At 52.9% G+C, this 12,500-nt stretch overlaps 1 protein-coding gene across 1 annotated transcript in view; it reads left to right on the top strand.

Moving 5' to 3' along the window:
• Window positions 1-12,500, top strand: part of als2b (alsin Rho guanine nucleotide exchange factor ALS2 b) — a 41,319-nt gene that overhangs the window by 24,413 nt on the left and 4,406 nt on the right. The window contains exons 21-34 of the mRNA XM_080494110.1: window positions 816-914; window positions 1,727-1,891; window positions 2,014-2,125; window positions 2,988-3,065; window positions 3,146-3,279; window positions 4,380-5,420; window positions 5,492-5,597; window positions 5,660-5,817; window positions 6,027-6,149; window positions 6,797-6,973; window positions 8,963-9,038; window positions 9,107-9,168; window positions 9,267-9,416; window positions 10,146-10,242. Coding sequence (XP_080350236.1) covers window positions 816-914; window positions 1,727-1,891; window positions 2,014-2,125; window positions 2,988-3,065; window positions 3,146-3,279; window positions 4,380-5,420; window positions 5,492-5,597; window positions 5,660-5,817; window positions 6,027-6,149; window positions 6,797-6,973; window positions 8,963-9,038; window positions 9,107-9,168; window positions 9,267-9,416; window positions 10,146-10,242 — 2,578 coding nt within the window. The remainder of the gene's footprint in view (window positions 1-815; window positions 915-1,726; window positions 1,892-2,013; window positions 2,126-2,987; window positions 3,066-3,145; window positions 3,280-4,379; window positions 5,421-5,491; window positions 5,598-5,659; window positions 5,818-6,026; window positions 6,150-6,796; window positions 6,974-8,962; window positions 9,039-9,106; window positions 9,169-9,266; window positions 9,417-10,145; window positions 10,243-12,500) is intronic.

Below are 12,500 nucleotides of genomic sequence, written 5' to 3'. Positions count from 1 at the left end.
GACCCCTGACCTGTCATCCTGACCTGTCGTCCTTACCCCTGACCTGTCATCCTGACCCCTGACTTGTCATCCTGACCTGTCTCTGTGACCCCTGACCTGTCGTCCTGACCCCTGACCTGTCATCCTGACCCCTGACTTGTCATCCTGACCTGTCTCTGTGACCCCTGACCTGTCGTCCTGACCCCTGACTTGTCATCCTGACCTGTCATCCTGACCCCTGACCTGTCGTCCTGACCCCTGACCTGTCATCCTGACTTGTCATCCTGACCTGTCTCTGTGACCCCTGACCTGTCGTCCTGACCCCTGACCTGTCATCCTGACCTGTCGTCCTGACCCCTGACCTGTCATCCTGACCTGTCTCTGTGACCCCTGACCTGTCGTCCTGACCCCTGACTTGTCATCCTGACCTGTCATCCTGACCCCTGCCCTGTCGTCCTGACCCCTGACCTGTCATCCTGACCTGTCATCCTGACCCCTGACTTGTCATCCTGACCTGTCTCTGTGACCCCTGACCTGTCGTCCTGACCCCTGACTTGTCATCCTGACCTGTCATCCTGACCCCTGCCCTGTCGTCCTGACCCCTGACCTGTCACCCTGACCTGTCTCTATGACCCCTGACCTGTCTCTGTGACCCCTGACCTGTCGTCCTGACCCCTGACCTGTCATCCTGACCCGTCATCCTGACCTGTCTCTGTGACCCCTGACCTGTCATCCTGACCTGTCATCCTGACCCCTGACCTGTCATCCTGACCTGTCGTCCTGACCCCTGACCTGTCATCCTGACCTGTCACCCTGACCTGTCTCTGTGCTTTCAGCCTGGGGAACTTTGTTGCTCCCAATAAGTTGCAGAAGAAGAAGGATCGTTATGAAGGTCAGTGGAAAGAAGGACGAATGCACGGCTGGGGAACCTACAGGTGAGTTTACCTGACTGTTCTGTGGTCTTACCTTCATGATCACCCCCATCATCACCTCCACCTTCACCTCCACCTTCAGTACCTCATCTACACCTTTTGCATCAGGTGTCTGTTACTACTGGTTTCACACATCAGCATCATCAACATCTTCTAGTACCAGAAGTAAAGTTTAATGTTTAATTGGTTTAGAGAGACACAGATCTGCTCCATCGGAAGGTGGAGAGATGGGTCCTTCAGACGGAGATATGTTCTCACTGCCTCTTCGTGTTGTTGATAGACCACCCTGTTGGTCCAACCCTCCACCCTATTGGTCCAACCCTCCACCCTATTGGTCCAACCCTCCACCCTGTTGGTCCAACCCTCCACCCTGTTGGTCCAACCCTCCACCCTATTGGTCCAACCCTCCACCCTGTTGGTCCAACCCTCTGCCATGTTGGTCCAACCCTCCACCCTATTGGTCCAACCCTCCACCATATTGGTCCAACCCTCCACCCTGTTGGTCCAACCCTCCACCCTATTGGTCCAACCCTCCACCCTGTTGGTCCAACCCTCCACCCTATTGGTCCAACCCTCCACCCTGTTGGTCCAACCCTCCACCCTGTTGGTCCAACCCTCCACCCTATTGGTCCAACCCTCCACCATGTTGGTCTAATCCTCCAGCATGTTGGTCTAACCTCTGTGTGTGTGTGTGTGTGTGTGTGTGTGTGTGTGTGTGTGTGTGTGTGTGTGTGTGTGTGTGTGTGTGTGTGTGTGTGTGTGTGTGTGTGTGTGTGTGTGTGTGTGTGTGTGTGTGTGTGTGTGTGTGTGTGCAGCTGTGCCAGCGGCGAGGTGTACGAGGGTTGGTTCCAGGACGGCCTGCGACATGGACACGGCGTGCTGCGCAGTGGGAGGCTGACCAGCTCCAGTCCCAGCGTGTTCGTGGGCCGGTGGCGTCAGGACAAGAGGACTGGCTACGGCGTCCTAGACGACATCACTAAGTACTGAATCTCATAAGGAGCTACGCCGTGCCTCCTCACGCCGTGCCTCCTCACGACGCGCCTCCTCACGCCGCGCCTCCTCACGCCGCGCCTCCTCATGGAGATCTTGTGCTTGTTTGCAGAGGAGAGAAGTTCATGGGCATGTGGCAGGACCAGCTGAGGCAGGGCCCCGGTGTGGTGGTCACACAGTTTGGCCTTTATTATGAAGGAACCTTCAGAGACAACAGGATGATGGTGAGTCGGCTGAAGCAGCTCTTCCTCTGACAGGGTGGTCCAGCAGGTCCAACACACCCAGAACCTCTACTGCTTCTATCAGCTTCTTCCAACCTGAGTTTACAGCTTCTAACGAGACTCGAACTAGACACAGTGTCAGAGGAGGAAGTACCTTTAACGAGACAGTGTCTGAGGAGGAAGTACCTTTAACGAGACAGTGTCAGAGGAGGAAGTACCTTTAACGAGACAGTGTCTGAGGAGGAAGTACCTTTAACGAGACAGTGTCAGAGGAGGAAGTACCTTTAACGAGACAGTGTCTGAGGAGGAAGTACCTTTAACGAGACAGTGTCTGAGGAGGAAGTACCTTTAACGAGACAGTGTCAGAGGAGGAAGTACCTTTAACGAGACAGTGTCTGAGGAGGAAGTACCTTTAACGAGACAGTGTCAGAGGAGGAAGTACCTTTAACGAGACAGTGTCTGAGGAGGAAGTACCTTTAACGAGACAGTGTCTGAGGAGGAAGTACCTTTAACGAGACAGTGTCAGAGGAGGAAGTACCTTTAACGAGACAGTGTCTGAGGAGGAAGTACCTTTAACGAGACAGTGTCAGAGGAGGAAGTACCTTTAACGAGACAGTGTCTGAGGAGGAAGTACCTTTAACGAGACAGTGTCTGAGGAGGAAGTACCTTTAACGAGACAGTGTCAGAGGAGGAAGTACCTTTAACGAGACAGTGTCTGAGGAGGAAGTACCTTTAACGAGACAGTGTCTGAGGAGGAAGTACCTTTAACGAGACAGTGTCTGAGGAGGAAGTACCTAAAGGAAGTGCCAGAGGATGAAGTCAGGTGTCCAGAGGACCATGTCTTCAAAGGTTTGCTGTCTTTCAGGGGACGGGGATCCTCCTGTCAGAGGACGACACCACGTACGAGGGCGACTTCTGTGACGACTGGACGCTCAGTGGGAAGGTGACTGGATCCTTGGAATGGAGCTGCAGTCCAAACCTGTGGCACAAGGTGTGACCCCAGGGCTGTGTGCTTCTCCTCAGGGCGTGCTGACCATGGCCAATGGAGACTACCTGGAGGGTTCCTTCACTGGACTCTGGGGCTCTGCGCTCAAAGTCACCGGCTCCTACTTCAAACCTCATCTGTTTGACAGCGACAAGGACAAGACACGGGCCGTGTAAGCTGAAAGTCTGCAGCAGGTCTGCAGCCACAGGTCTGCAGTGTGTCTGCATTATCCTGTCTGCATTATCGTGTCTGCATTATCGTGTCTGCATCATCGTGTCTGCATCATCGTGTCAGCATTATCGTGTCTGCATCATCGTGTCTGCATCATCGTGTCTGCATCATCGTGTCAGCATTATCGTGTCAGCATTATCGTGTCTGCATCATCGTGTCTGCATCATCGTGTCTGCATTATCGTGTCTGCATTATCGTGTCAGCATTATCGTGTCTGCATTATCGTGTCTGCATCATCGTGTCTGCATTATCGTGTCAGCATTATCGTGTCTGCATTATCATGTCTGCATTATCGTGTCTGCATTATCCTGTCTGCATTATCATGTCTGCATTATCATGTCTGCATTATCATGTCTGCATTATCATGTCTGCATTATCGTCTCTGCATCATCGTGTCTGCATTATCGTGTCTGCATCATCGTGTCAGCATTATCGTGTCTGCATCATCGTGTCAGCATTATCGTGTCTGCATTATCGTGTCTGCATCATCGTGTCTGCATTATCATATCAGCATTATTGTGTCTGCATTATCATGTCAGCATTATCGTGTCAGCATTATCGTGTCTGCATCATCGTGTCTGCATCATCGTGTCTGCATTATCGTGTCTGCATTATCGTGTCTGCATTATCGTGTCAGCATTATCGTGTCTGCATTATCGTGTCTGCATCATCGTGTCTGCATTATCGTGTCAGCATTATCGTGTCTGCATTATCATGTCTGCATTATCGTGTCTGCATCATCCTGTCTGCATTATCATGTCTGCATTATCATGTCTGCATTATCATGTCTGCATTATCATGTCTGCATTATCGTCTCTGCATCATCGTGTCTGCATTATCGTGTCTGCATCATCGTGTCAGCATTATCGTGTCTGCATCATCGTGTCAGCATTATCGTGTCTGCATTATCGTGTCTGCATTATCATATCAGCATTATTGTGTCTGCATTATCATGTCAGCATTATCATGTCAGCATTATCGTGTCTGCATTATCGTGTCTGCAGTGAAAAACTTTGTGTGCTCTGTCTTTTGTATTTACAGGAAGCTGGGCCAGCTGTGTGTGCGAGCTGACGACAAGTGGCAGGACCTGTTTGACGAGTGCTGGAAGCAGCTGGGCGTCGAGGAGGCGGACCGGGGGGAGAGCAGGAAGCAGCTGGGCGGTGAGGAGGCGGGCCGGGGGGAGAGCAGGAAGCAGCTGGGCGGTGAGGAGGCGGACCGGGGGGAGAGCAGGAAGCAGCTGGGAGGCGAGGAGGCGGGCCCCGAGGAGAGCAGGAAGCAGCTGGGAGGCGAGGAGGCGGGCCCCGAGGAGAGCAGGAAGCAGCTGGGCGGTGAGGAGGCGGGCCCCGAGGAGAGCAGGAAGCAGCTGGGAGGCGAGGAGGCGGGCCCCGAGGAGAGCAGGAAGCAGCTGGGCAGCGAGGAGAGCAGGAAGCAGCTGGGAGGCGAGGAGGCGGACCGGGGGGAGAGCAGGAAGCAGCTGGGCGGCGAGGAGGCGGACCGGGGGGAGAGCAGGAAGCAGCTGGGTGGCGAGGAGAGCAGGAAGCAGCTGGGCAGCGAGGAGGCGGGCCCCGAGGAGAGCAGGAAGCAGCTGGGAGGCGAGGAGGCGGGCCCCGAGGAGAGCAGGAAGCAGCTGGGCAGCGAGGAGAGCAGGAAGCAGCTGGGAGGCGAGGAGGCGGACCGGGGGGAGAGCAGGAAGCAGCTGGGCGGCGAGGAGGCGGACCGGGGGGAGAGCAGGAAGCAGCTGGGTGGCGAGGAGAGCAGGAAGCAGCTGGGCAGCGAGGAGGCGGGCCCCGAGGAGAGCAGGAAGCAGCTGGGAGGCGAGGAGGCGGGCCCCGAGGAGAGCAGGAAGCAGCTGGGAGGCGAGGAGGCGGGCCCCGAGGAGAGCAGGAAGCAGCTGGGCAGCGAGGAGGCGGGCCCCGAGGAGAGCAGGAAGCAGCTGGGAGGCGAGGAGGCGGGCCCCGAGGAGAGCAGGAAGCAGCTGGGCGGCGAGGAGGCGGACCGGGGGGAGAGCAGGAAGCAGCTGGGCGGCGAGGAGGCGGGCCGGGGGGAGAGCATGGCGGTGGCCCTCACCTGCAGCCCTCACAGGTACAGCCACACTCCCTGGCTTCAGGTGTCAGGACGTGAAGCTCCAGTCTCAGGCTGATCGTGTCTTCCAGGCTACACAGTGTGTCTTGGAGTCACAGCAGGAGTCTGGAGGTCCCGCAGCACCAGGGACCCTTCAGCATGGAGCAATACCACGCCATCCGCCTCTACCTGCTCCAGGTGGGCTCACATCACCTCATTCAGCCCCAACTGCCTCCTAACCACGCCCCTGTGCCCCCTAGGCCTGCGACTCCCCCCTGCACCCTCTAGGCCGACTGCTGGAGAGCCTGGTGGCCGTCTACAGGATGACCTACGTGGGCGTCGGCGCCAACCGGCGGCTGCTGCCTCAGGCCGTCCAGGAAATCAAGTCCTACCTGCACCGCATGTTTCACATCATCAGGTGAGTCCAGGTCCGTGTGCTGAGAGCAGCACCGGCCCGTCTGCTGGGAGCAGCACCGGCCCGTCTGCTGGGAGCAGCACCGGCCCGTGTGCTGGGAGCAGCACCGGCCCGTGTGCTGGGAGCAGCACCGGCCCGTCTGCTGGGAGCAGCACCGGCCCGTCTGCTGGGAGCAGCACCGGCCCGTGTGCTGACCTTCGTCTGTTCTGCAGGTTTGTGTTCCCAGACCTGCCAGAAGAGGGCGGCCTGATCCCCGAGCCGCCCGGCAGCAACAGCAACCTGCAGGACAAAGATCCTGATTCAGCTGAATCTCCTCTGGAATCGCTGAAGCCAAGGTAGAGAATGACCTCCGCCTCTCACTCTGCTCCCGTCTCACCCTGCCTTCTCACCCTGTCTCACCCTGCCTTCTCACCTTGTCTCACCCTGCCCTCTAAGCCTGCCTTCTCACCTTGTCTCACCCGGTCTCACCCTGCCTTCTCATCTTGTCTCACCCTGCCCTCTAAGCCTGCCTTCTCACCGTGCCTTCTCACCCTGTCTCACCCCCTCTCACCCTGCCTTCTCACCTTGTCTCACCCTGTCTCACCCTGCCTTCTCACCTTGTCTCACCCTGCCCTCTAAGCCTGCCTTCTCACCTTGTCTCACCCGGTCTCACCCTGCCTTCTCATCTTGTCTCACCCTGCCCTCTAAGCCTGCCTTCTCACCGTGCCTTCTCACCCTGTCTCACCCCCTCTCACCCTGCCTTCTCACCTTGTCTCACCCCGTCTCACCCCACCTTCTCATCTGGTCTCACCCTGTCTCACCCTGTCTCACCCTGCCCTCTCAGCCTGCCTTCTCACCGTGCCTTCTCACCCTGCCTTCTCACCCTGTCTTCTCACCTTGTCCCACCCCGTCACACCCTGCCTCACCCTGTTTTCTCACCCTGTTTCACCCATCTCACCCTGCCCTCTCACCCTGTCTCACCCCCTCTCACCCTGTGTTTCAGCCAGGTGGTGAGCAGCTGGGCCCTGCTGCTGCCCGTCCTGCTGCCCCGCCTCTACCCCCCCCTCTTCACGCTGTATGCCCTGGACAGGGAGAGAGAGGACGACTTGTACTGGGAGTGTGTCCGGCGCCTGAACAAACAGGCCGACCTGGCCCTGCTGGCCTTCCTGGGAGTCCAGCAGTGAGTCTCTTTGTTCACTCATTCATCTGACTGGCAGTCCTACTTTTCTCTCAGGTTGTTTTCTAACAATAGAATCCCGTTGACTTCATGACTTCATAACTGGTCCCTGAACTCACCATGAGACTCTCATTCAGTACTGACTGGTCCCTGAACTCACCATGAGACTCTCATTCAGTACTGACTGGTACCTGAACTCACCATGAGACTCTCATTCAGTACTGACTGGTACCTGAACTCACCATGAGACTCTCATTCAGTACTGACTGGTCCCTGAACTCACCATGAGACTCTCATTCAGTACTGACTGGTACCTGAACTCACCATGAGACTCTCATTCAGTACTGACTGGTCCCTGAACTCACCATGAGACTCTCATTCAGTACTGACTGGTACCTGAACTCACCATGAGACTCTCATTCAGTACTGACTGGTACCTGAACTCACCATGAGACTCTCATTCATTACTGACTGGTACCTGAACTCACCATGAGACTCTCATTCAGTACTGACTGGTACCTGAACTCACCATGAGACTCTCATTCAGTACTGACTGGTACCTGAACTCACCATGAGACTCATTCAGTACTGACTGGTACCTGAACTCACCATGAGACTCTCATTCAGTACTGACTGGTACCTGAACTCACCATGAGACTCTCATTCAGTACTGACTGGTACCTGAACTCACCATGAGACTCTCATTCATGACTGACTGGTACCTGAACTCACCATGAGACTCTCATTCAGTACTGACTGGTACCTGAACTCACCATGAGACTCTCATTCATTACTGACTGGTACCTGAACTCACCATGAGACTCTCATTCAGTACTGACTGGTACCTGAACTCACCATGAGACTCTCATTCAGTACTGACTGGTACCTGAACTCACCATGAGACTCTCATTCAGTACTGACTGCTACCTGAACTCACCATGGGACTCTCATTCAGTACTGACTGCTACCTGAACTCACCATGAGACTCTCATTCAGTACTGACTGGTACCTGAACTCACCATGAGACTCTCATTCAGTACTGACTGGTACCTGAACTCACCATGAGACTCTCATTCAGTACTGACTGGTACCTGAACTCACCATGAGACTCTCATTCAGTACTGACTGCTACCTGAACTCACCATGAGACTCTCATTCATTACTGACTGCTACCTGAACTCACCATGAGACTCTCATTCAGTACTGACTGGTACCTGAACTCACCATGAGACTCTCATTCAGTACTGACTGGTACCTGAACTCACCATGAGACTCTCATTCATGACTGACTGGTACCTGAACTCACCATGATACTCTCATTCAGTACTGACTGGTATCTGAACTCACCATGAGACTCTCATTCATGACTGACTGGTACCTGAACTCACCATGAGACTCTCATTCAGTACTGACTGGTACCTGAACTCACCATGAGACTCTCATTCAGTACTGACTGGTACCTGAACTCACCATGAGACTCTCATTCAGTACTGACTGGTACCTGAACTCACCATGAGACTCTCATTCAGTACTGACTGCTACCTGAACTCACCATGAGACTCTCATTCAGTACTGACTGCTACCTGAACTCACCATGAGACTCTCATTCAGTACTGACTGGTACCTGAACTCACCATGAGACTCTCATTCAGTACTGACTGCTACCTGAACTCACCATGAGACTCTCATTCAGTACTGACTGGTACCTGAACTCACCATGAGACTCTCATTCAGTACTGACTGGTACCTGAACTCACCATGAGACTCTCATTCAGTACTGACTGGTACCTGAACTCACCATGAGACTCTCATTCAGTACTGACTGCTACCTGAACTCACCATGAGACTCTCATTCAGTACTGACTGGTACCTGAACTCACCATGAGACTCTCATTCAGTACTGACTGCTACCTGAACTCACCATGAGACTCTCATTCAGTACTGACTGGTACCTGAAAACTGCAGTAACATGACATCTGTGTTGTTTTGTAGGAAGTTTTGGCCTGTTTCCGTCCCATCTGCTCCACCTGCTCCACCTGCTCCACCTGCTCCAGCCCAGAAGCTACAGGTTCCTTCAGTTCCTCTTCAACAGGTGAAGGTGTAGAGGGTGGGTTCTGATCAAAGTTTCATTTCCAGGTTGTTTCCAGCAGTAAAGACGTCTGCTTCACCTCAGCAGTGGAAACTCTGCAGCAGATCAGGTAGACCCCCACCTGGCTCTCTCCATCTGTATGTCTCCATCTGCCTCCACCTGTCTGTCCCCATCACCTCTCCTGCTCTCTCTCTCTCTGTCTTGCAGTACCACGTTCACTCCGTCAGACAAGCTGCAGGTGATCCAGCTCACCTTCGAGGAGATCACACAGGAAGTGCAGGTGCTGCTGAAGCACGACTTCCTGTGGTCCATGGATGACCTCTTTCCTGTTTTTCTCTATGTGGTGGTGCGAGCCCGGTCAGTGTGCACACACACACACACACACACACACACACACACACACACACACACACACACACACACACACACACACACACACACACACACACACACACACACACACACGATTACTTTATTTTGTTTATTATATTGTTTATTTTTGTTGTTCAGTATGGTACCACCACACACTGAACTCTTCCTACATTACCACCACACACTGAACTCTTCCTACATTACCACCACACACTGAACTCTTCCTACATTACCACCACACCTTGAACTCTTCCTACATTACCACCACACCCTGAACTCTTCCTACATTACCACCACACCCTGAACTCTTCCTACATTACCACCACACCTTGAACTCTTCCTACATTACCACCACACCCTGAACTCTTCCTACATTACCACCACACCCTGAACTCTTCCTACATTACCACCACACCCTGAACTCTTCCTACATTACCACCACACCCTGAACTCTTCCTACATTACCACCACACCCTGAACCCTTCCTACATTACCACCACACCCTGAACTCTTCCTACATTACCACCACACCCTGAACTCTTCCTACATTACCACCACACCCTGAACTCTTCCTACATTACCACCAAACACTGAACTCTTCCTACATTACCACCAAACACTGAACTCTTCCTACATTACCACCAAACACTGGCCATGTAGAAGCAGTTGTATGTAAGCTGCTTGGATCAGATCAATCTCTATCAATCCCTTCAGGATCAGGAATCTGGGGTCAGAGGTCAACCTGATGGAGGATCTGATGGATCCTTGTATCCAACATGGAGAGCACGGTATCATGTTCACCACCCTCAAGGTAATGCACACTGCACATTAGGGAGGTTCTTCCAGAGGGGTCCTTTTTCAGCTCCAACCCCCTAAATCTGTAGGAAAAGCTGGAAAAACTCTCCTGGTGAATTTCTTTCCAATCCCAGCAACATTTATCCGTCCCTCAATGAGACGGGATGTTCCTGAGCCAATTCAAGCTCCCTGCAAGAGAGGAGGGGGAACTGTGGCAAATCACTGTCTCCTGTGTGTCTCCTGTCTGTCTCCTGTATGTCTCCTGTGTGTCTCCTGTATGTCTCCTGTATGTCTCCTGTGTGTCTCCTGTGTGTCTCCTGTATGTCTCCTGTATGTCTCCTGTGTGTCTCCTGTATGTTTCCTGTGTGTCTCCTGTGTGTCTCCTGTGTGTCTCCTGTCTGTCTCCTGTATGTTTCCTATATGTCTCCTGTGTGTCTCCTGTGTGTCTCCTGTCTGTCTCCTGTATGTCTCCTGTGTGTCTCCTGTATGTCTCCTGTCTGTCTCCTGTATGTCTTCTGTATGTCTCCTGTCTGTCTCCTGTATGTCTTCTGTGTGTCTCCTGTATGTCTCCTGTGTGTCTCCTGTATGTCTCCCGTGTGTCTCCTGCATGTCTCCTGTATGTCTCCTGTGTGTCTCCTGTCTGTCTTCTGCATGTCTCCTGTATGTCTCCTGTATGTCTCCTGTGTGTCTCCTGTCTGTCTTCTGTATGTCTCCTGTATGTCTCCTGTATGTCTCCTGTGTGTCTCCTGTATGTCTCCTGTGTGTCTCCTGTATGTCTCCTGTATGTCTCCTGTATGCTAAAGCATGGACACTGGCACCAGGTGACATGAGCTTCAGTTGCTGAAGAATTTGATGTTCTACCCCGACCCTCAATCCAGGACTTAGCTAAGACAGCCCTGAACAAACTCAAAGGAGGAGCTGGTCGCTCTGGCACTTTTTGACCCCCTCGTCACAGTGGAGGAAAAGAGGCAAATCCTCACCACACTTCATGCCACAGTGGGAGATGAATCTCCAGAGAAGCGCCCAACACCCCCAAACCAAGCTCTTTCTGAACTCCAGCTGAAAGACTTGGCAACAACCAACACAGGACAAGTCTTCCACAAGCTGAGTTTGGAAGACGGCTTCCTGGACCCTGATCCTGCTCCTTGGCAGCAGCATGAAGACTTCCAGACATGAAGACTTCCAGACATGAAGACTTCCAGATATGAAGACTTCCAGACATGGAGACTTCCAGACATGGAGACTTCCAGACATGGAGACTTCCAGATATGAAGACTTCCAGACATGGAGACTTCCAGACATGAAGACTTCCAGATATGAAGACTTCCAGACATGGAGACTTCCAGACATGGAGACTTCCAGATATGAAGACTTCCAGATATGGAGACTTCCAGATATGGAGACTTCCAGACATGAAGACTTCCAGATATGAAGACTTCCAGACATGGAGACTTCCAGATATGGAGACTTCCAGATATGGAGACTTCCAGATATGGAGACTTCCAGACATGGAGACTTCCAGACATGGAGACTTCCAGACATGAAGACTTCCAGACATGAAGACTTCCAGACATGGAGACTTCCAGACATGGAGACTTCCAGACATGGAGACTTCCAGATATGGAGACTTCCAGATATGGAGACTTCCAGACATGAAGACTTCCAGACATGAAGACTTCCAGACATGGAGACTTCCAGACATGAAGACTTCCAGACATGAAGACTTCCAGACATGGAGACTTCCAGATATGGAGACTTCCAGACATGGAGACTTCCAGACATGGAGACTTCCAGATATGGAGACTTCCAGACATGGAGACTTCCAGACATGGAGACTTCCAGACATGAAGACTTCCAGACATGGAGACTTCCAGACATGGAGACTTCCAGACATGGAGACTTCCAGACATGGAGACTTCCAGATATGAAGACTTCCAGACATGAAGACTTCCAGACATGGAGACTTCCAGACATGGAGACTTCCAGATATGGAGACTTCCAGATATGGAGACTTCCAGACATGAAGACTTCCAGACATGAAGACTTCCAGACATGAAGACTTCCAGACATGGAGACTTCCAGATATGGAGACTTCCAGACATGGAGACTTCCAGATATGGAGACTTCCAGACATGGAGACTTCCAGACATGGAGACTTCCAGATATGGAGACTTCCAGACATGGAGACTTCCAGATATGGAGACTTCCAGACATGAAGACTTCCAGACAGCAGCAGCAGCAGCAGCAGCAGCAGCAGCAGCAGCAGCAGATTAG

The sequence above is a fragment of the Lipophrys pholis genome (genome assembly GCF_963383615.2).
Source record: "Lipophrys pholis genome assembly, contig: SCAFFOLD_67, whole genome shotgun sequence".
Taxonomy (NCBI): domain Eukaryota; kingdom Metazoa; phylum Chordata; class Actinopteri; order Blenniiformes; family Blenniidae; genus Lipophrys; species Lipophrys pholis.
Note: the sequence above shows the minus strand (reverse complement) of the source record. Positions and strands in the feature narration are given on the sequence as shown.